The sequence below is a fragment of the Lampetra fluviatilis genome, chromosome 44 (assembly GCF_964198595.1).
Source record: "Lampetra fluviatilis chromosome 44, kcLamFluv1.1, whole genome shotgun sequence".
NCBI classification, from domain to species: Eukaryota; Metazoa; Chordata; class Hyperoartia; order Petromyzontiformes; family Petromyzontidae; genus Lampetra; species Lampetra fluviatilis.
In genome coordinates, this window is record NC_136318.1 from 6,529,183 (window position 1) to 6,554,071 (window position 24,889).

General features: G+C 45.9%; 1 protein-coding gene across 1 annotated transcript in view; it reads right to left on the bottom strand.

Annotated features, from left to right (window-relative positions):
* Nucleotides 1-24,889, bottom strand: part of LOC144947155 (FERM domain-containing protein 4A-like) — a 289,753-nt gene that overhangs the window by 150,933 nt on the left and 113,931 nt on the right. Inside the window, exons 3-4 of the mRNA XM_078876349.1 lie at nt 19,510-19,604; nt 2,944-3,036 (exon numbers count right to left, since the gene is read on the bottom strand). Coding sequence (XP_078732475.1) covers nt 2,944-3,036; nt 19,510-19,604 — 188 coding nt within the window. The remainder of the gene's footprint in view (nt 1-2,943; nt 3,037-19,509; nt 19,605-24,889) is intronic.

Genomic DNA, 24,889 nt, shown 5'->3' on the forward strand with positions numbered 1-24,889 from the left:
TAATTTAAAACACAACTACCGCCCCAACACGATGCGGCCCCCTTCTCTCTTTCTCTCTCTTCGTGGCGTTCCTCGCGCTCCGCTGTCCGCTTCCTCGTTAACACATTCCTGCGGAGGGAGCTGGTAGGAACGTTGGGTTGCTCGATCAATAGCCAGGGTCAACGGCGGCGTGGTGTATTCCGCAAATATGGCCGACTGTGAGGGCGGGCACAAGCCGGCGTGAGTAGGTTAAACGTTGAGTTTTATAAGGGCACCACGGGGTGACCAGCCCCTCCCCACCCAGCCCCACCCCTCCCACCCAGCCCCACCCAGCACCTCCCCACCCTCCCCACCCAGCCCCTCCCCACCCTCCCCTCCCCACCCAGCCCCTCCCTGCACGACGGACGGACGGACACAATAATCCCCTGTGGGCTGGTGTAACCAGGAGGTTCCTACCAGTATCATCGCTTACCTCCTTGATGATGGTATTAGTTGTATCTGAGGTAACGAAAACATGAAACACAGGTGGTGCCACGGTCTGTAACCCTACGGACCGTGGCGTAAACACCACTGCAGCCTGCGCTCCTCCAACGGAGGAGGAACGGCAAAACGACACGAAATCTCTAAACTCCTGGAGCCTTGTCGTCGTTGCCAGCATCCCTCGACATTGGTATCGAGAGCTCCCCCCAACATCATGTCGACGTACGCAAGATATAAAATTATATTCAAGTAACGATGATCCGTCCAACACATTGTTTGCCTGTGTCCAGGTATAGCCGAACGTGTTTTTCACGTAAAAGTAACAGAAACAAATCAGGCAGCATTGTGTATTGCCGCCTTTCAGTTAAAACTTTGGGGGGAAAAAGCCACGATGTGAAGAAACAACACGCTGGATTACGAACGTTCGTATGGAAAATGTCGTGACTATTATCTTAGCGGTGGTGCTCGAACAAACTCAACATCTCATCATTAGCCCGCAACTCTGATTAGTACGGTTGCCTACGTAAGGTGCAAAATAAGCTCAATGTACATGCATACATTACAACTGCCATACGTCAGAAGAAAATATAAAGTAGGCTGATTAGTCAGGTAAGAACCCAGCACAAAAGGGTCACACGCACACGCGGCTGCTGACGAAACTGAGAAAGTCAAAACTGATCCAGAGAATTCTAGATATGAAGCTTTCGTGACTGCAAGGATTCATACTCTTAGGTTTTTCGGTAAAGTCACGTAGGTAAAAAATAAAAAATAATATAAATAATAATAGAAATAAAATAATAAATCACGACGTTTCGGAGGCAACACAAGTCTCTCTCACTTGAGACAGTAAATCTGGCTGTGACGGTCCCACCTGATGACGGAGACTTGTGTTGCCTCCGAAGCGTCGTGATTTATTATTTTATTTCTATTATTACTTTTATTAATTAAATTTTTTACCTACGTGACTTTACCGAAAAACTTAAGAGTATGATGCAGAGAATGTGTGCTTAAGCAAGCTGATGAGAGAAAATATCTGATCCAAGCAGGCCTATATGCTCATGGAGTAGAGTATTCATATTTCGTGTGCTGAAGCAGACCCCCTGTCCGTCCATGATTGTATTATCAGCTACAATAGACCACGCCAGTAAGAGGATGCATCATATGTACAGCCACAGTGATTTCAACAGGCCTCTTAACCGACACCAGGTTTAGGTTTTAGATTTTATTATGGCACGGGGAAATACATGCTCGTTTTCGACAGGCACCTGGTTACACAATAGATACCTGGTCATGTGGCGAGACAAAAATAACATTCTATAAAAGAGGTTTTGTGGGTTAGATCGCGTAAATATATAAATGTGTCGTTAAAACCGCAACCGCAAGCGTCCGTCCTCACCTGATGATGGACGCTTGTGTTGCGACCGAAACGTCGTGTTCCCTTATTATTATTTTTTGTTTCTATCTACGTGACTTTTGTTTCACGTAAAACGTAAAGCCTGCAAAGTGAAGTTGATCAATTGGTGCACCCTTCCCACGTGCCCCACTAAGGAGTGCTCGTTAAATGACAACCAAAGTCAATGTAGTCCTCAGAGTTGCAATAGGCCTAATTCAGCGATGAGCCAAACTTAAAATGATAATTATTGTGCACCCATTGGTGACTGGGAAGATAACCACTTAAACTTGAAAACTCAGATTTAATCACGGGGTGGTTGAAACTAATATCTGTTCTGTATAACTATATATTTGGTGAGATGTTAACTACCTCACCTGGTATACAGGAGGTCGTGGGTTCGATCCAGACCCTGACGCCGCTGTATATTTGGAGTTTGTATGTTATCCCCATGGTCGGATGTATTTTTATCAGAGTCCTCTGGGTTTTCCCACCGCTTTTATTTGGTTACTATAAATTTCCACATGATCAGCCACTTCGTTGAGCTATCATTTGTGGACAGGTCGTTTATGAAAAAGAGCTACATAGCTCAGTGGGCCTTACACCTGGTTAAAATGAAAAGGAGTAGATAATCGCAGGACGAGCATGAAAGAAAACCCGACAGCTGATTGAGCCCTTCCTCATGAAATAAACTAAATCTGAAAATCTAAACCTCTAATCTACGAAATCCAGATTTCGGACCGAGGATCTCGGCGAAGGATACCGACTCATTTGACCTGAACATTTCATTTCAGTTTTCATTTATTAGGCATAACCCTGTGAGCCATGCGGCTCTTGACTCTGGTGCAACCGCAAACAAAACAAAAACATGAACAAGAAACATCTTAAAGTGACTACACGCAACAGAAAAATCCTGGGGGAAAAAACAGCAAAGTCTTCCAGAAAAAAACACCGCATTTCAACGCCGTGTGCAAAAATCCCAGTGGGATGCAAGTCAAACAATAACAACCACGAGACAATGTAGATTAAAGTTATCAGGCCAACTCTGTACTACGGCACACGGCGTGAGCTCATTCACCGACCAAGAGACTCACCGGACGGAGAAGAATAGTACGACAGGCCCTGACGTTCGGCAGAATTCGTGGTCCAAGACTCTGCGCTCGAGATGAAGCCAGTTCCAATGCCCTCTGTAGACACATACACACACGAGTGGCACACACCGCCACCCAAGCGATGCACTCACTTTCAAGAGAGCACGGATGGACAGTTTCCAAGGTAACCACACACTCCCCCCCTCTCCTCCTCCAACGCTTGTGTGTTTACTGCCCGACCTATAGAGTGTGCTAGGTACACAATGGACGGACGCATCCCCATTGGACCGTCTCGGATGAGTTTTTGGAGTGCGTGCGCAAAAAAAAAGAGACGTGGGCAAGGCAATTAGCTTGATGAGCAAGCCCGAAATAAGGTGTATTTATTTCACACGGTTAATGGCAAGGTCACGGTTATTAGGCAGTGCATCGTAGCGTAAGCTAGTTTTCACGTTTACTGTATATTTAATCCAAACTCACTCGTGTCTTCACATTTTGAAACATCTAGTATATTCTCTCTTAATGGGCTCTTGATACACCGTGATGTTGTCAAGCCAAGTTATGCTGTTATTGTATGTACGTATATTAAACGTCTTTCGCACAGTAAGTAGCCAACTGCGCTAATTGGAGGTGTGGAGGAAGGACAAAATCTGCCATCAAGCCATTATTTGACCCTCGATTTCTCAACCTACCAACCCACGTATTATCCAGTAATTAATCTCTATAATAAAAAACAAAATGCCAGTTCATTTACGGTGGCACCCGTTAACGTCCAATATTTTCCCGCTCAGATAAAGACATTTTTTTTTTATAAGGAATTGATTTTCAAACATTACACGATATCGGTTCAGCCAACTACGGTGTGTTTGTAAGATACATTTATAAAGTCTGAATAAACACCACCATCGAATCTAAAGTGCAGTATATTCCAACAGTAGTAAAGTTACAGAGCGAGCTTATTGACATTTTCTCCACAATAAATGTGTTCTTCAAAATTGTAAGTTGACAATATTTATCGGCCTCGCTGTATTTTGTCTCACGTCACATGAAGAAATCAATCTCTATGGATAAAAACAATAATCGATACATTACGCATAATCCATACAGTTCTAAGCATAATAACCTTTCATCCGACACTTTGGCTCGGATGACATTGTACATCAAGGAAAGGCAAAACAGAAATACTTCATATCTGTGAAAGCCTTATCTGTATTTTAATGTAAGTAGGAGGCTAAAATGGTTCACAGATATATCTAAGTGTCATCCCAGAGTGTGTGTGTGTATGAGAGATGCTAGAAATAGTATGCTGCTCAAAGGGTGCTGAGATTATATCGATTGTATCACCTTGCGCGGTTATATATATGTCGTTATAGTCCGTATACAGTATATCAAACACTGGCGTAACCTCCGCAACATTGAAGTGTAAGCTAATGAGAGCCCAGTGTGCACATGGTTTATGGATGCGGCCCTATCTCGCTCTGTACAAAGCTCCATTTCAAACTGGGGAGGTGTCCCTTATCAGAAAATGGCTTTCAAACAAGACCAAGGAAAAGCGTAAATCATCGTGCGCGCATCAAACGGGCCCTCTGAACAATAAGCAATGAAAATGTCATTTTGATTGCAAAAAAGAAAAACGGAGTGTTTTTTTGAAGACAATAATGACCGCTTGTGAAGGCGTGATCAAGTTAATTCTTGTGAGGAACGCGATGCCACGGTTGCAAATGTTGCTTGTGAAAGTCACAATTTACAAATGTTATTTGTGCAAATCACAATTTACAATACACTTAATGAATAAAAGCAAATAAATTGATGTTATTTGTAAATGAACACACGCACACACACACCCTGGGTAAAATTGTGATGCATTCACTGGTTTTTCAGTGCATTTGCTTGAAAGTCAGATGTTAAAAATATATACGAATAATAATCAATTTAATGAGGCAGTTATGATGCGCTACGTGAACAGGAAAGGCATTATTAAATCAATGCGATCGTTCTTCTGAAAATGCCTGCGAATTAATGTAAATGTGAGACGTGACAGATCGAGTGCCAGCACTACATTTACGGCAATGCTTTATTCATACACAGTCTATTGGTGATGTGTGCACTCATGAATTAATGCAAACAAACTGGATCATACATTTTGACCAGGTTTGCTCGGATGAAGTTAATATTGTTTAACGAGGTTGAGAGTTTAATAGGCCAGGATAGAGTCTACATTTCCTAGCGTGAACTGTGGCATGAGTCTGCGGCCAGCAGGGGGACCAGAAGCGTTGCCCTGTGTAAAATCCCAATTGAGTAATTTGTGATGCAATTTGAAAACAAATTGCAACAATAAAAATGTGGATCCTGAACGCCAGCAAAATGACCAGCTCTTACCATTGACAGCACGGGATCTTTTTACGTCCATTCGGTGGCGTACGGGGCCACCGTATTGTCGTCATTTACGGTCAATGCACCCAACGTAGCAGCAATAACCAGGGCTGCCCACTGGAGTGCAACCGTGAACTTCTGCCACGTCAACGCCCTATCCTCCTGCTGGCATGCAGATAAGAATCATCTGAACTCATATTAATAGTGAGAGCTAATCATCATCATCATCAGCTGTATTTTATCGACTGCTGGGTAAAAGCCACCTCATGACAACGCCATTACTCGCGGTCCAGCGATGCCACAATCCATCTTGCTCGGGCACATGGGGTAATATCGCCACGCCATCTGTGCACTGAAGACTGAAACTAAACTAAACAAATTTTTTTATGTACCAAGGTAAAGCCCACTGAGCTATATAGCTCATTTTCAGAAGCGACCACAAATGATAGCTCAACTAAGTGGCTTATTATGGGGAAATGTATAGCAGCCAAATTCCTCTAAACGCACGTTGATTCTAAAAGTGGAGGGAAAAACCCGAAGGATCTCGAGAAAAATCCAAGCCACATGCAAACTTCCAAATATACAGGGGTCAGGGTTAGGGATCGAACCCACGACCTCCTGTATACCAGGCGAGGTAGTTAACGTCTTTCATTAAAGTCACGTAGATAGGTTCAAAGAAAATAACAAAAAACTACGACGTTTAGATCGCAACATAAGCGGTCGTCATCAGGACCGCTTGTGTTGCGATCAAAACGTCGTAGTTTTTTGTTATTTTCTTTGATGCTATCTATGTGACTTTAACGATATAACAGCCGTGCGTTGTTATTAAACACCTGCATCTCCCGAAGGAGTAATCACAACCGCCTCCGTCGTCGTCAAATCATCATCATCATCATCAAAGGTAATACAAAAAGAACATTGTTCTTTATGAATGATTATTTATATTCATCATTGTTATTTTTCATTTATAATTCCCTCCCCTCCTATAATGTTCACTCATATCAGGAACCTGAACCCAATTTTGACCATGGGCACAAGGTTTCTGCATTCACGAGCATTTGCAAGAAGGTAACCCTCGCGGATAGAGAGGGTTTACTAAGCTTGAGTCGTCTTACGAGCTCAAAATGCGATATTTTAAACGGTGCATTGAAAACTGATTATATAAATACATCTGCTTCGACATATTTTGGTGTCATATACGCGTAGATTATACACAGAAAATGAACGTTTGCAAAGTAAAGTCACAAATAAAGCAACTGATACGCTAATTATTTTTGTTGAAGTCTCGCAATGGGTTTCACTTGAATTTGTGAAGTAACCTTCACAATCACTTATATTTCACATCTCCTATATATCTTCTTGGTTCTTTCGGTAAAGTCACGTAGAAGGGAAATAATGAAATAATAAAAATAAAACATAATAAAGCAATTATTATTTTATTATTTCCCTTCTACGTGACTTTACCGAAAGAACCAAGAAGATGAATCCCTGCAGTCACGAAAGCTTTAAATCGAAAAAAAATATCCTATATAGTCGATATAAAAAGAAATAAATACAATCGCAGGATCCTCTTGACACATTAAGTCCCTTCTTGGCATGGATCTAACCAGCTGCAAAACAAAATTAACGCTAAGTTACAGTAACAAATTGTAATCATTCCCATTATAGCGCGGGCTAGTGTGACGTTAAATGGCCTGGTGTAATGACACAAGCAGATGCTGGAACATTTACTGTAATTATGGCCTTTCCTGGCCGTGGCAAATATACCACGTGTCTGACGATTTAATTCGCTGGGGTACTGCCAGCTTCGAGAAGTGGCATCTAACGGTTACATCGCAGGGCGATAAAAATACAAATGGAATTAACATTTACCAAAGTACATTTTGTACATGGCATACATCCATTTTTGGTAAGTTCACCGCGACAATTAGTGAAAAAATGCAGTTGTAGAATTGGTGACTTTGTGAAAACCATCATTTCATATTCCTAAATTGAAAAGGTATTCATTGCTAGCTGAACGAGAAGGTAGGGCTCATCGTTTGATCGTCTCACCAGATGCCCACCCCCGTGTTGTATTTTTAAGATGTTGGTACTCGCTGCACGATCCTGAATGGATATTCACCACTTTCTTATTTCACGTGGCAAGGTGAAAATTGCAACACCGGAGCCGTTCATAAAGGACGTCACGCGATTTTGGACGATTTTTGACCCCCCCCCCCCTCGTCACACGGCGTCACAAAAAGTCAGACCCCCCCCCCCTCAAATATGACGTCACAAAGCTCTGCCCCCCCCCCCCCCAAAACCATATTTCCATTTTGAAAATAAAACATGCTTCAAATCGCTTTCAACTATTGTCATTGTAGTGCGTATTTAATGTGGCGCTGCACTCTGATGTTGTGGGAGAAAACATTTATTACAAAGTATATTTAATAAAATACGCTGCCAAGCTCAGCAGTGTTTCTTAGGACGCTGTCTTTCCGACAGCTGTTTCTTCACCTGAGGACGGCTGCTTGTGTTGTGGCCGAAACGTCGTGAGAATTTAATTTTATGTAATTTTTATTATTATTTCCCTTCTACGTGACTTTACCGAAAGAACCAATAATAAGTAGAACGTGTTGTCTATATTTATTTAAAGTTGCGCATTTTGATGTGACGTCACATTTCTCAACCACCCCCCCCATGTCACACATCGTCACAACTGTCTGACCCCCTCCCCCCCACGCAGGTGCGTGACGTCATTTATGAACGGCCCCATAGCAAACGTTGTGCGCATTGCTTTGCTGAAGCAACAAAAGGCGACGGGGAGAGCCACGCGCAAACAGAACAACAACAACAACAACCTAAAAGGAACGCGTCCCTAATTGGGGTGTCACACAAAATGGGCGGGGCTCGCGTGCACGGGATTTTGCTTAAAAATCCATCAGACATGCACAGCCCTCCGAAAATCCATACCGTGCCTATTAGCGTCACGTGCAATGTGTCACGACCATCCCTTTGGTGAATAATGGGAATGGGGGGGCGGGGGGGGGGTTCGGGTTGAGTGGTGCTCGGCGTGGATCAAGGTGGGGGGGGGGGGACATTTGGCAACCGTTGTTCCCTCCCGCCCAAGCCGACAGTAATTGCATTTTTTTTACTCATTAACGCCTCGAGACCGAGACCTGCATGAACACGATCGTTAGGGAGAACATTTGAGGGCGACGCCGATGCACCGGCTACGAAACCCCGGGAGCCCGAGTTCGATTCCCGCTCACGGCCAACACCAGAGGGCGATTAGATGATCTGAAACGGAACTGGGCCCCCCCTCCCCCCTAGGTCGACTCAGCCTCAAATGAGTACCTGGCTCGGTGTGCAAACATCGCCACTGGGGAGACAAAGGCGGCCGGGCGTGGTGCTGGCCACCACCCACCCATTCGTGTGCCGTGCCGGCCTTTATCGGTGCTCGTAAACAGCAATTGCCCCCAAAATCTGTTAAGACTGTATGGGGGAATCTTTGTCTTTTTGCATCGGTGCCACGTTAACATAGTAGCGGTAACATGTACGATAATTCTAGATTTGAAGCTTTTTCGACTGCAGGGATTCATACTCTTAGGTTCTTTCGGTAAAGTCACGTTCGTAAAAAAAATAATCATAATAAAATAAAATAATATATTATATTTTTTTTACCTACGTAACATGTACGCTGCCACGTACATTGTACCAAGACAAAGACCACCAAAGCCGCCGCCCCCCCCCTCCAACCCATATATATGGCACGTCTATATAGGATAACCCCGCAAATTCATTCCGCACATTTCATTGGGACCAATACTCGGCCGTGTGGTGGCGTGCAGTAGATGGCAGTGCGGCTAAATCCATTGCTCCGGAGTCTACGGTTCCCACATTCGGCAAGCGCCGTGGCTCTCTGACAACACCGAACGGCACCGCAAAGGCACGTGAAGGCCTTCATCCAGCAGTCGATTCCCTCCCAGAGAGCTGCAAGTATACGCAGGACAGAAATACATGCAAAAACATCCCCCCCTCCTTCCTCCCCCAGTATAGCCTGAACAGACTGTAGGGGCAAGTGCTGTTGGCGAGCACCTATGAAGGCCGGCACGGCAACACGAGGGGGTGGGTGGCCAGCACCACGCCCGGCCGTCTTTGTCTCCCCAGTGGCGATGTTTACATACCGCAGCGGGTACTCATTTGAGGCTGAGTCGACCTAGGGGAGGTCCAGGACCGGTTCAGATAATCGTCACTGGTGTTGGCCGCGAGCAGCAATCGAACTCTAGTCGCCGGATTCGTAACGCAAAGCGCTAAGCGCTACACTACCGCTCCCCACAATAAAGATGTACACACATACAGCAGTCCACACGTTTGCAATCGTATGCAACTTGTAAGGACGCCCTTGATGCCCAGTCTGGCGTGCAATCGTCAGCACTAGAGCATTGGGTAATTTGATGTATGGTCACCAAAATATATGGGAATGTCACAAATAAACTAAAAAATTAACCCGTAAAAACAAAGTTTTTCACTATAAATCCTTTATATGCGTGGCGGCTAGAGTCCTCTCGTCCTCTGGCTTGAGATGGCTGCCACCTATGGGTCAGATGATTGCCTGCCACCATTAAGCAATTGGTAATTAAATATTTAAAACAAATTCCTAAAAAGTGTAAAGTTATGGAAAAAAATTTTCACGAAAATAAATTGTCACGCACAACGAGTCTGTGTGCAAAATGTCAGCTCGATTGGATCACGGGAAGTGGGTTAAAAAACGACCGAAAGATTTGCACGGTCGTAAGCGCGCAAGCAAGCAAGCAAGTGAACTTAATATAAAGGATTTAAAAAGACCTCGATGTGCTCGTGGGCAAAGCGGTTGATGCCACAACCCTGCACCAGATTCTACAGCTTGCAACACGTGGGGACACGCGACCTACAAGATCTGCCCTGACAGTATCATCCCCACCATCCGGCCCCAGGTCTCCCCCTCGTTACAAATAAAGCATCTCAACAAAGCAACAGCGTCATGGCAAGAACTAATTACAAGCCAAATACCAACCCGCAGGGACAAAAAAACAATGCCTTTATCCTGCAGTTCATTGACAAAGTGCTGTAAATTATAAAAACCCATCATGTACCCACCCCCCCTCCATAAGCCACAGACGGATCACACACAGCAACGGACACCTTTGCTCGCTAAAGCAATCTTAGCGTCGTTAAATCTTAAGAGTGTAACTCGAGATCAATAACTCCCATTCTGAACGCAATACCGGCATCGTTAAGCTGCGCATATATATCCACACTCAGGCTTTCTTTGCCTTAATAACCTTCTGCCGGGGATTACCAAGCGCAAGCGGCCAAATTTATTGCACCCCACTTGGGCGAAACCTGCCCACGGCAGCCACGTGGCCGTGTACCCACCACGTGACCGTGTACCCACTACGTCACGGAGCGCGGCCCCAGGGGGGACCTTTGAACGCCAGAGGTCGCAACCGGGTACCCGATACCCGTACCCTACCTGATACCCGGCTACCCGTACCCGGCCGGGTACGGGTACGGGTACCCGTTTGCGACCCTGGTGCGGCCGGGTACGGGTACGGGTAGGCCGTGAGTCACTGGTGAGTCACCGTTTGTCACTCATTTCCCAACGTCTTGTCTCTTCTCACAATTCAAGTTCCTAGAATCAACCCACCCGCGCCTGCAACATTGCTTCATCCCAGAGGTCGCAATCGGGTACCCGATACCCGTACCCTACCCGATACCCGGCAGGGTACGGGTAGGGTACGGGTACGGCCGGGTACGGGTACCTGTTTGCGACCCTGGTGCGGCCGGGTACGGGTACGGGTAAGCAATCAAAACCCATTTGCGACCTCTGCTGAACGCCCTCCCAGCTGGGGGGTGCGGCGGGGGGGGGGGCATAAGTAGAACACGAAATAATAATAGGGGGTTTCCCCGTTTTTTCTGGCAACAAAACTGAAACCTTTTTACAATGATTCATGTCTGCATTAACCACAATACTTGCAGTCAAAATGCAAACAAAAAACACACTATGATAATATATTGCCATTGTCCTTGACACTGATTGGTCCACAATCAGAGCTGACTCGCAACGACGCGACGGTGAGCACCCGCACTGCGTCGTACGTAGTCGGAAGGGGACACGGAGGAGGGAAAGGCGCAGCCCTGAAACTGCCTGCTCACGCCACCGCTGGCAGAAGGGCCTGGAGCTGTGCACTTTGAAATCTAGACCACTGAAAACTGTGGAGGCAGGAGCGAGGGCTTTTTTAAAATCCTTTATATTAAGTTCACTTGCTTGCTTGCTTGAGCGCTTACGACCGTGCAAATCTTTCGGTCGTTTTTTAACCCACTTCCCGTGATCCAATCGAGCTGACATTTTGCACACAGACTCGTTGTGCGTGACAATTTATTTTCGTGACAATTTTTTTCCAAAATTTTCCACTTTTTAGGAAAAAAAAAATTCATATTTAATTTAAAATACCAATGTGATAAAAATGAAACTCTTACTCAAGAAAAACAGAAATGAATAATACAATAAAACCGATGCCACGCATATAAAAGATTTATAGTGAAAAACTTTTTTTTACTAGTTAATTTTTTTCTTTTCGGGTGGCCATCAAACAAAAACGGTCACCGCATCGAGCGCTTTTAGAAGCGCTTCTGCGGCCGTCCGGAACGCTCTTCCTTCTGACATAAGGAAGGCATTGGAGCGATGCATTTCTCTAATTCTAGATTTAAAACTCTTTTCTTTAGAACTGCTCTTTGTGTTTTTCATTTCTTGTCTTTCACCCGCACCCCTGATTAGCATGGTTGGCTATATACGGTGTGAAAGAAGTTTAATTTGCATAAAGTGGCTCACCAGCAACGTTCGCGGCTTGCCATCGCGAGGTTGCGAGTTCAAATTCAGGTTTTGCAGTTGACCCGAGCCATTGATCTTCTGGGGTTGATCAAATGAGTACCACTTTATGGGCAAGTTATCAGTGGTTGTCCTTTGGGGAGACTTGCTCTCCCCGCCAGAGGAATGTGGAATTTCCACCACTTGCTCAGGGCCGTACACAGGAGATGGGCACCGATTCCTCAATGCAACAGGGAAATCACATTGACTTGCCATTTAAATTCACCGGCACCTTCGAGTAGTGCGGTTTTGTTTTACCGTACGGCGCGAAAGAAGTTCAACAGACGCGTACGTCACACACAAGAACGTAATGCTTTTCGGGAGCCCTGCTTGAAGAAAGTGTCACCAAACTGGAGTTCAATGCTGAATCGTATCTGCCCTTAGGTCATTTAAGTGTAAGCCTCACCCTGTGGTTTAATGTCTATTGATTTTTTTTGCTTGGTGTGGGGGCCTCGAATCTACTTTCTTTTTTAATAACCGAGGTCCAAAATGCAAAATGCTTAGAAGAAATTCGGTATCGATGGCGTTAACTTTGTCAAAAGAAAATTAATCAACATTTGTAATTAAGTCCACTGATTACGCTTTTATTTGCGAAATGAAGCACGATGGATTTTTTTTTGTGCATTTAATTGCAAGAAAAAAAATAACATCTGAAATGCGCCCGGTGTAATCTGCAGCGTTAAAGCAATTAACTTGGAAGAATATTCCAGTGTTAAGAACGCACACGCACGCACACGCTCACACGCACCGTCGTTTGAAAACGCTTCGTGAAAATTTCACAATGCGATTCGCCCCACCGAAGAATGTAAATCGTCATTATAAGCCGCACGATACTATCGTGGGGCACGTGTGAGTTTCATCTTCTTGGTTCTTTCGGTAAAGTCATCACGTAGAAGGGAAATAATAAAATAATAAAAATAAAACATAATAAAATAATTCTCACGACGTTTCGGCCACAACGCAAGCAGCCGTCCTCAGGTGAAGAACAGGTCTGTCGGAAAGCCAGTGTCTGAATGAACACCACCAAGCTTGGAAGCGTATATTTAAGTTGGGTTGGAGGGGGAAGAGCGCCTTGATAAAGGAATTTGCATATTAAGAGGAATTTAGCATATTTATGGGAAATGCAGATATGGGATTAGTCACTACTTGTGAAATGCGTAGGTGGTGGGCGGGGGGTTTTCAAAGCCATATTATGCCCGTGCATTATGTAGGATTAGCAGCAACAAAGGGAGGGAATAGGGGTGAAGATTGGCCACTCGAGGCACCTCCCTTCTACGTGACTTTACCGAAAGAACCAAGAAGATGAATCCCTGCAGTCATGAAAGCTTTAAATCGAAATTTAAGTGTGAGTTTGTTAGTCCGTCTGTCCTGAATAAAAAAAAAACTAAATTTCTTCAGTGCATAACGTTTGTGAAAGGTTCGTATCAAAATTAACTGTTGATTTAACGTATTTTTTTAAATGTCAGTATTTTCTTTGAACTTACCTTCCTACAGTCACGAGAAACCTTTAAGTCAAAACTGTACGCACAAGCGCACAAAAAATATCTACGCATGCAGGCACCCGTAAATATACAAATCAAACATGTAAATATATATAAGGTCGTATCTCTTAGAGCTGTCTTCACTTCTTCTTGGTTCTTTTGGTAAAGTCACGTAGAATGGAAATAATAAAATAATAAAAATAAAACATAATAAAATTATATTATTTTATTATTTCCATTCTACGTGACGTTACCGAAAGAACCAAGAAGATGAATCCCTGCAGTCACGGAAGCTTGAAATCGAAACTGTCTTCACTTGATACAGTCATTTTGCTGTGACGGTTCCACCTGAAGACGGTGGCTTGTGTTGCCTCCGAAACGTCGTGATTTAATTTACCTGTTTTCTTTTTTAACCTACGTGACTTTACCGAAAAAACCTAAGAGTATGGATCCTTGAGGTCATGAAAGCTTCAAATCTAGAATGTAAATAGACCTTTACGCCACTGCCGAAAACATCAACAAAAACCCAAAGTGTGATTCATAACATAAATGACCACCTTATTTCAAAATAGCCGAGTGGTCACGTGACAAACCGCAAGTGTGCGCCGATTAGGCATTAACCGTACAATGGACAAACGTGTTTGTGTGTCAGCTCGTCTGTAATGATAGTTGGTGCTTTTTATCGTCAACAAAAAGGTACTCGAGTGGCCAATCTTTATAGTGTGTGGTTATCATCGTGCGCTGTGTAGCTCACGACTCTAAGGCGTAAACACGAACATTATCCACTTAGCGAACGCCGAGTGCGGTGGAGGATGGGGGGGAGGGAGGATGGGCCACGGGACCAGTCCAGGTATCACTCGCCACCGATGGTAGCCGCGGCCAGGGATTGAACTTGGGTCGCCAGGTTCGTCGTTGCAGTATGCCAACCACAGCGCCACTGCTCCAACCTCACACACCTCCGATCCAGCACGGTTGGCTACGTACGGTGCGAAAGAAGTTCAACATACGCACATGCGATCAATGTGCAGCAGTAGTCTGCAAGGCCCAATTTGGCGTGCTGCTCTCTACAACAGGATGGGCCATCGGTGGCGTGCCCCGAATTGATATTCATTGCCCAGCATCGTTCGACTTAAGCTCGCTAGGCTAATTGGAGACCCTGAGGCCACTTCGTTTGGATGGAGAGTTGCTACATCCACACAAAATGTAACGATTTAACAGTGACCTAGGGAGTGACTCACTCGCACCCCTTAGCCTTGCAGTCACTGCCTGCCTCTTCCTGGGGAGGCTGCCGAGGACACGTGGTTCACGTGGCACGGTTTTAGGCGACAAATGCTCACCGCGATGGCTGCGCAGCCAATTAATCCTCCACAAAAGCCACAGTGCTGTGTCTACCCCCCCCCCTACCCCCGGCTCAAACAAACACGGGGGTTAGGGGTTCCCCACCTGCGAAGGCAGGCATTATTAGCCAGCATTGGAAATGTCGCGTTGTCGTGGCAGGAGTCGGCGTATCAACACCGTTGGATTATCACAAAGTAGTAGGTTTTACCGACCGAGGTCTGATGAGGAGCTACGTTGACCTCCGAACTGAATTTAAAAAGGCCAATAGGTCTCTGCGTCTCCACGTGCTCTGAGGAGAGGCCATTTTCCTCAACGTCACCTATTTTTCTTCATAGGGCAACGTTACTGACGAACGTGTTGAGTTTTTCCCCCCCGACGGGTTTCTCTGCACGGTGGTGGTGACAGATGCGTTCCAAATGAAACGGGCGCACAACGTGAAACCGCACAAGGAGACAGCTGCCTGTCGAGTAGCAAATACAGTACACACACAGATACAGTACACACACAAATACAGTACACACACAGCACACACACAACGTTGTCCCACCGCATAGCCGCAGAGATTGAATTGTTGCGGAGAAATCGGTTAGCCCCATACACGCGAAATCACACCACACTGCCGGCTGGTGTGCCCTGCTCACAGATGGATCAATAAGCCGGATGAAGATCATCAAGATGCCTCTGGAAATAAAATAATAACAATGTCCGTCTAGCCCAGGGGTCGGCAACCAAAATAACAAGAAGAGCCATTTCTTTCCAATTCGGTACAAAATTCAGTATTTCAAGAGCCGCAATGCATCTGAGTACATACTGTACATACGTACATATCGTCAAGAAGCAGCCCGTAAAGAGCCGCATGCGGCTCCGGAGCTGTAGGTTGCCGACCCCTGGTATAGATGTTCAGGAAAAGCCTCATCGATTATCACGACTATTTTACAGGAAGACTGTTTTGGGAGGTTGGTTTTTTCTTTTTTTTCTTCAATTGGCTAATTCGGATGGGATGTGGAAGAAACTGGCAGACCCAGAGAGAAACCCAAAACCACGCAATTATACAACTAAAACGTCCAAAGCGAAAGCTATTTTCTGCACTGCCAATTTCATGACGCCTCGCAAACCGAGCCGAGTTTATGCAGTGCCACCACACAAAAGGGATGTCTGCGTGATCCATTAACTCCCAGTGGTTCTTCTTAACCTGAGGTGCACGCCGCAACCCACTGGGGGTGCGAGATTCCCTTTCTGGGGTGTGCGAGACATGGCCAGATCTGTTTTTAGAAGGTAAATCATCGAAACACAAATTAAGTACGGCACGAAAGTACAACTACTTTGATTAATCATTATTAACATTATACACTTTCTAACGATTTAGAACCAAAGGGGTGCAAGGTTACAGTAAAGGTTAAGAACCACTGCATTAACGCCTGTCTCTAGAGCTTGTAGAGCTTAGAGGCGTCCACATTGAATGTCTATCTTCACGTACATCGGCCACCATTGCAGGAGAATTGTGATCTCACCTGGGCCAGATTCGGAGTGGTGTCCGTATTTCCATCACTCGTGGGTGAATCTGCACCACTTTCACGAAACGACCCCAGGCTAAAGAATTTAAAATGCCGACCGTTAAAACAGATCCAATGGTTCCATAACCAAATGGCGTGATGTTCTCACGGTTTTGTCCACTTCTTACCATTCGTTGTTAGATTTCTTTGCTGTTGCGCGATGTTCAAGAAGCTCATGATTTTCAACAAAGGCCTGCTGTGCCCTCAGCAAGGAATCATGAATAGAATTACTGTTTACTTCCATCTACAATCTTGTTTTGTGTTAAATAAACTTGATAAACAACAAATTCATTATCTTCTTGGTTCTTTCGGTAAAGTCACGTAAAAGGGAAATAATAAAATAATAAAAATAAAACATAATAAAATACAATTCTCACGACGTTTCGGCCACAACACAAGCAGCCGTCCTCAGGTCTTTCCGACAGACCTGTTCTTCACCTGAGGACGCCTGCTTGCGTTGTGGCCGAAACGTCGTGAGAATTGTATTTTATGTTAAATTTTTATTATTTTATTATTTCCCTTTTACGTGACTTTACCGAAAGAACCAAGAAGATGAATCCCTGCAGTCACGAAAGCTTTAAATCGAAATTGAACAAATTCATGTTTTACGTCGGGGCTTTTATATTGTGCTGAGAATGCGTGCTCTATAAAAATTTACTTTGCCTTCATTGGTGATTTTGTACAAAAATACAAAGATCCCCCGTCTAGCCTCAACAGACTGTTTGGGCAAGTGCTGATAGCGAGCATCTATGAAGGTTGACAAGGCACACGAGGGGGTGGGTGGGCAACACCGCGCCCGGCCACCTTTGTCTCCTAGGTGGCGATGTTTACACACCGCACCAGGTACTCATTTGAGGCCGAGTCGACCTAGGGGAGTCCCAGGAGTAGTTCAGATCAGCGTCACTGGTGTTGGCCGTGAGCGGGAATCTAACCCGGGTTGCCGGGTTCGTAACGCAGCGCGCTAACCACTACACACAACCGCTCCCTCACGTACACGGACACACATGAGCACAGCATAATTCCTGGCCCTTCTACATTTGTGCAATGTCAATTCATCAGTGCACCACATGAACACCTGGTTCTTGCCAACAAGTGTTCTCTGCCAGTGTATTAACACCCAAGCAGGGTCTCTCAGAAAACATCCAAGACCACCCCCCACCAGAGTTGTTCACCTGGGCTTAAACCACTAACTGTTGTTGTTTCATCCCGTTGTTATTTTTCCCACAAAAGTTCGTCCTGATTACTCTTTGTTTTTTTCGGTAAAGTCATGCAGGTAAAAAATTAAAATAAATTAAATCACGACGTTTCGGAAGCAACACAAGCCTACGTGACTTTTACCGAAAAAAAAAACAAAGAGTATGAATCCTTTGAAGTCACGAAAACTAAAAATCTAGAATTATATTCGTCTTGATTGTGCTGTGGGAGACGTGTCACACAACGAAGTATCCTTTCGGATCCCCCCACGTGTACAGCGACTTAACCCTTTGCACTGGAAAACGGCCCAAGGAAGCGGAGATCACAGAGCCACCTCTGAGTGACCTCCAATTCACACAGTACGGGGTCAGCACTTTCCCACTCGCTCTGCCATACGGGAGCGTTATTGTTCGTCGCTGGAGAGCTGAACTGATATTTTAATTCTCAGAGCTAGAAGTCGTCCAAATTAGGTTGTAGCACCACATTTAAAGTAAACTTTTTGTTGTGTGTGTGCAGCCATTGTCGACTGAACTGAGACCCTTGATATCCTGCTTTAACCACAGGCAGCTGCGTGGATCAAACTACGAACCTAGTCCACACGGTACCATCCATAGTCCTTTTAGGAAGAGATAGCATGCTGGTTTAATCTCAGTGGATTTAGTTTATTTTCTTTCAAGGAAGATACACGCGCCATTATTGATTCAATGTAGGCAGTTTGTTCCTACTGTGGCACATCGCACGTGTCCCTAAGTCCCTAAGTTACGGGACATAAGCCAAAAATGCCCAGGGTCAAGAAAAGGACGCAAAACCGGGGATGTATTTGCGTAATCATCTCCATTCATCTCATTGCAGTCTCCGTATTTAATAAGCTTGCCGCTTCCACCACGCGTCTTGCGACCACTGCTGCTGACACTGGGTGCTGTGGCCGCTTCCGTTACTGCCGCTGCTGCTGCTGCTGGCGGGAGACGTTGATCACCATGATAATGAAATATCTCGCTGGGCAGCTCAGCAGTCGAGCGAGCGGCTCGCAATCGTAGAGGTCTGCGACATCAAATCATCGTTGAGGGTTGACGGAGGCCCATGAAATCATCCGGGGTGGATGCAATGGATACCACGTTGTGTGGAGGGCGCCAGTGTTCGTACTGTGGATAAACTCGTCTCTGCCATAGGAATGAGGAATTTCCGGCACTGGCTCAGGGCTGTGCACACACTCCGGCTAGCTGGGAAAAGGCGGGGGGTATTGGTCTCCTTGCTCGCCCTTGGCTCCTTGATCTCTCCCTTTCATCTCCTCCCTTTCCCTCTTTCGAATCCCAAATCTCTTCATTCTCTGCCCCCATGACATCTCTCTGTTCATCATCTATCGTCCTCCTGGCCCACATCATTCTTTTTTTGATCATCTCGAATACATTCTTTATTCCATTCTACCCCTGCCTCACCCATTCATTCTTCTGGGTGATCTTCATCAATCTCAGCACTCCCTCTGTTGCTTCCGTTCGTCCTTCCCCTTGTCAATTCATTAAATTTCCACCTCCCATCTTCCCCGACTCATTTGAGCAGCAATGCACTTTGACTTTTGATGATGATGATGATAATTATGACGACAGCTTGAACCGTGTCTCTGCAATGAGTGAAGGACTGATGCACGTAAATTAGCACCGCACGAGGATATTTTTAATATTCGTTGGCGCCTGAGACCGGGAGATTTCAATGCGTGCGGAAGAAGCGAGGGGGGGGGGGCACTCACATCTCATCCGTGTAGGCGAGCCCAAAGTACTCCTTTTCCTTCAGGCTTACATGGGACGCCACGAGATCCAACAGCTCCTTCCCCAGCAACTTGGGCTGGAACACAAGGGTTGGCAACAGGGCAACGTCACAATTCAGTCGTTAAATTCAGGGGTCCCCAACTCCCGGGCCGTGGACCGGTACCGATCCGTGGCCTGTTAGGAACCGGGCCGCACAGCAGCAGCAGGAGGTGAGAGCGGTGAGTCCGCGCGTGGAACCCGTCGCCATTGTTGTATTATTCACCACTTCCGTCCGCGCCTCTCTCCCGCACTGCGCACTCGTCTCAGTCACGGTGTTGGTGAGCCCACGAGCTCTAGCCCATAGTAGCCACAATGAGTAGAAAACAAACGTCGCTGGAGAGTTTCTTTGAAAAGGGGGAAAGACCCAATGATGAACCACCCCCCCCACCCCGGTCCATGAAAAAATTGTCTTCCAAGAAACCGTTCCCTGGTGCCTTAAAGGTTGGGGACCGCTGTGTTAATTATTTCCGTGACATTCCAACTTTTGCCATCGGCATCGGCACATGGCGCTGTAACAACTGCAATCGTCAGCGCAACTGGACTTGCAATCCAGAGGTCGCCAGTTGGAAACGATTTCCTGGCGTGGCAGTTGAGCTCACATCATATGTAGGCAGCGTTGAAATATTAGGCGGGGGGGGGGAAGGGGTGGGGAGGTGGGGGTAGCTGTTTGAACTTGCCATTGCCTCAACTTGGTACGGAAACATTTAAACGATTTCACTTGTCATCATCACCATCGTCAGCCACGATCAATCCACTGCTGGGCAAAGGCTTCGTAGGGCGCTACGGGCGCGGGGTCGGAAAGGTCGTGCGCATTATTTCAACGACCATTTAATGCCACCGTTGCTTTCGCAGCCGCGGGGGATTGGAATATAATTGTCGCCGTTGTGGCTAGCTTGCTTGGGGGAAGATCTGTTTGGGAAAATGTCAGCAGCACGGCTCTGTGCAACATAAATTAAATGGCTGCCTCTAATGACATAATTAAGCCAATTTACATTGCTCGTTGTAGAGGAGGAGGAGGAGGAAGTCGTGGAGCTGGGCTTGTACAAACAACAAAAAAACCAAGAGACCACTTAAGTGATCACGTGTGAATTTGAAGGGGCAACAGGATGCAAATTCAGACAATGTTACGCAAGGTTAGATATTTTCCGCCAAAATACAAAACCACAAATTCTTCCACGATTAATTTGTAAATTCTCAAATCCAGGGGCTCTATGATTGGAACAATAATGTTTAGGTTTACAAAGCATCGTTCATGCCTAGTGCATCTCACAATCTCTGAGGAACAACAGACAGACGCGAAAGCAGCAGGCATGCAGGCGCGGTGCCAGCACTACCAATTTCACACGTTCTGCAGTCCACTACATATTAAGATAGTTTCAGCCAATTCATCGTAGTTTAAACAAGTGCGAATAAATCGGAGAACCCGGAGAAACGCCCAAGTGTGCGAAGGGTCAACATTGTATCCCATAGCGAAGGGACAAATGATAAGTTCCCAACTTCACTGCACCGCCTCCTCCTGGCGAGCCAGGGTATGGCACCTCAATGCCCACGGAGTTTCGCAACATGTGTGTGATGCACGAACCCTTTGCCTCCACAGAGCTGGATTACAGGCCACATGAATAGTCACCACTGCCCGGCTGTCATAATTTTGTATTATTATTATTTATAGATTTGAAGCTTTCGTGACTGCAAGGATTCATATTCTTAGGTGTTTTCGGTAAAGTCACGTAGGTAAAAAATGTAAATTAATAAAAGTATAATGAAAATCAAATAAAAATCACGACGTTTCGGAGGCAACACCTGAAGACGGAAGCTTGTGTTGCCTCCGAAACGTCGTGATTTTTATTTTATTTTTATTTTACTTTTATTAATTTTAATTTTTTACCTACGTGACTTTACCGAAAAAACCTAAGAATATAATTATTATCGTGTGCTACCTGCTACAGTGTTATAATTTACAACAGCATCCATTAAAATCTTGACCTAAAGCTTTCGTGACTGCAGGAATTCATATTCTTTGGGTCTTTCGGTAAAGTCATAGGTTCAAAGACGGCCGCTTGTGTTGCGATCGAAACGTCGTAGCTTTTTTTTTTATTTTCTCTGAACCTATCTACGTGACTTTACCGAAAGATCCAAGGAATATGATTACGCATCCCTCAAACATTTCTACTCTTTGCAGGGTATCATGCATTATACTCATGAAATGACCACATCGTTAATGAGACGCTTTTGTAGCTTGAGAAATATAATTAAACAATTTAGTGCGTTTTTTTGTTTGTTACTAAACATCCCTGCAAATAACACCTTTGCTTATGACAGAAGTGGCCCGTGTAAAAATGTAAATGGATTGCATTTCAGATGAATTGTGTCAAAAGCTGCTGTCCACAATGTACACTGGTGTTGGAGAGCATTTTTGTAATTGCCATAATCACAAAAGAAAAGCTTAGTCATGCCTTAAACCGGAACACAATTATTCCACTTAGCATCATTCAACGATATCCAAATGAATAATAACGATAATTTACAATCTTCCGTTTCATCCACAGTTTGACGATACTTCACCATGCTGGTCAATGCTGGTTGGTGAAAGAGATGGGGGGGGGGTGTTCAGATATCACAGACCAGCGATGTTAGTCGTGGCCAGGAATCAAACTCAGGTTGGCAGGTCCTAGGCGCAGTGCCCTCACCATTGTGAACGCCCATTAGCTACCAAAAGTTATGAAATACCATCGGGGGTTATGAGCCAGGGGTTTCAATTTTACATTTCTTACTGCAGGAACCACTCTCATCTACTATATAGAGTGACCACCACTGTTGTCATTAACCCGTTCCAAGACGTCTGCACGTTGCCGAGCAGGTAAGTGGGTCCCTTTCACCGCTGAATCTCGGAAACGCGCGAACGACGAGTGTTTATATTTCGTGCAACCGGTAGACATTCTACGCGTTCTGCAGCCCTTCCAGACGGAAAGCAGCGGTAACGGTGCCTTCCTCGCGCTGTCACACTGCCGAGGAGTGGCCTACCCCACGCGCACGACTCTCCAGTCTGCAAGGGGACGTGCCCACGTCTGCCTCTGAACTCTGCACGCCCTCAATCCTCCAATGCTTCTCCTTCAGTCATCTCTAGGACCCTGTAACCATGGCAACCCCCCACCACCACCACCTACCCCGGTCCCCACTTCCAGTCCACGCAGCCTCTAAGGCTCCACGCGCCGGGCCTGCTGCTTGCTTGTGGCTCCCCCACGGACACAAGCCGAGGACGAGACGAAGAGATGGTGTCACGCGTTGAACGTTGCACGTTTGTGAACCGATGGGAATTTCCACGATTTGGCTCCTGTCGATTGGCAATGGGATGCTACATTACACAACGTGGAAGTGCCGTGCTGCTCAAATGAGCGTGGAATTGGTGGCCATCTCCGTCAGTGACCCAGAGCCAGTGGTGGAAGTTTCATATCCCGACTGGGTGGGAGGAGGAGGTGGGACACATGTCTCCATTGAGCATGCGCACTTCGTGGAGCTACAAACACATCTTTGGTTCTTCTTCTTGGTTCTTTCGGTAAAGTCACGTAGAAGGAAAATAATAAAATTAAAACATAATAAAATAATTCTCACGACGTTTCGGCCACAATGCAAGCAGCCGTCTTCAGGTGGAGAACAGGTCTGTCGACAGACCTATTCTCCACCTGAAGACGGCTGCTTGCAGACCTGAAGACGGCTGCTTGACAGACCTGTTCTCCACCTGAAGACGGTTGCTTGCGTTGTGGCCGAAACGTCGTGAGAATGATTTTATTATGTTTTATTTTTATTATTTTATTATTTTCCTTCTACGTGACTTTACCGAAAGAACCAAGAAGATGAATCCCTGCAGTCACGAAAGCTTTAAATCGAATTTTTTTGTTCTTTTTTAATAAACCCAGCAGCTGCCCAACTAAGCAGGACTTTTTCAACTCGCAAACCTTCCGATACACGGGCGATCGTGTCCTTCCTTCCAGTTAGAGTATGCATGCGAGTGGTTTTTTTTCGTTCGGGAAAGGGCGTTGATTGGGTGATTACACAAAGACAAAGATCCCCCGTATAGCCTTAACAATCTTGTCGGTAGAAGTGCCGTTACCGAGCGCTGGCGTGAGTGGCCAGCACCACGCGCGACCGCCTTTGTCTCCCTAGTGACGATGATTACCACGCCAAGTACTCATTTGAGGCCCAGGACCGGTTCAGATAATCGTCACTGGTGTTGGGCCAGTGACGATTATCGCCGGGTTCGTAGCGCAGCGTGCTGACCACTACCACTCCCCACAGTCATGGACTTACAGTAGCTCCGTCCATGACTGTGCCCGATTGTCTATCCACCCGAGCGTGTATTTTCAAGCGCTCGCCTGATTGGGTAAAGGGCATTGATTTGGCGATGCCACATACACAGGGACACGCGCAGCCCTCGATGCTTCCTCCGGCAAAGGATAAAAACAGCGGTACCACAGGGTGACATCCCCTTAAACGTGATGGGATTAGGCTTCCAGCATGGAACAGCATGGGATTAGCACGTGACGTGAGCATTACATCAATGAGATTTGTCAACCCCCGCCCCCGCCGCAAGGCAGGGCCATGCTTAAAAAACTGGTCCCAAGGTGCTGATGTGGTCCAATTGACCCAACAACAAAGCTTCGTCAATAACGGTGTAAAAAACCGGCACATATCTGTGGCAGCGAGATACACGCGTTCCTCCGTTTGGAAAGCGATTATTTTTCAATCGTGCGCCGTGAAGTCCCGGCCGCGGTAGGCAGCTGCTCTATAAATATTTGAGTCGCGGATTTAAAAGGGAACTTCGGCTGCACAAGTTCACAGTGCCCCCGAGGCTGTGATGCGCTCAAGAGATTTCAGAGGAGCGATCTTGCTCTGGCTAAACCCATCCCAGCTTCACCTTCAGCTTCCCCGCCCCTCTCCCGCCGCTCTGTCCTTCAACAACAACGGCGACATCAACAAGAACGCAACGTTCTAAGGCCAAAGGCAAAAACACGCTTGTTCATGCTCCGACAAGCGTGGGCTGCTGGTTGGGTGTTCATCACCAACGATGCTGCTGCCCCCACGTGGGTGCTGCCCCCACGTGGGTGCGCCCCCCCCCGCCACTTCCGCCCCCCCCCCCTTCAACCATCCTCCCCTTTTTTTCCAATTCCTAATATCCTCGTGTGTTGGGTGAAGAGATGCGAACAGGCGACAGAGACGAGATAAGAGATTTGCAGACAACATTACGAGATGTGATGAGATCAAAAGAAAAGCAGGAAAAAAAAAAGACGAGAGATACGAGAGCTTTCATTGATAATAATAATTGAC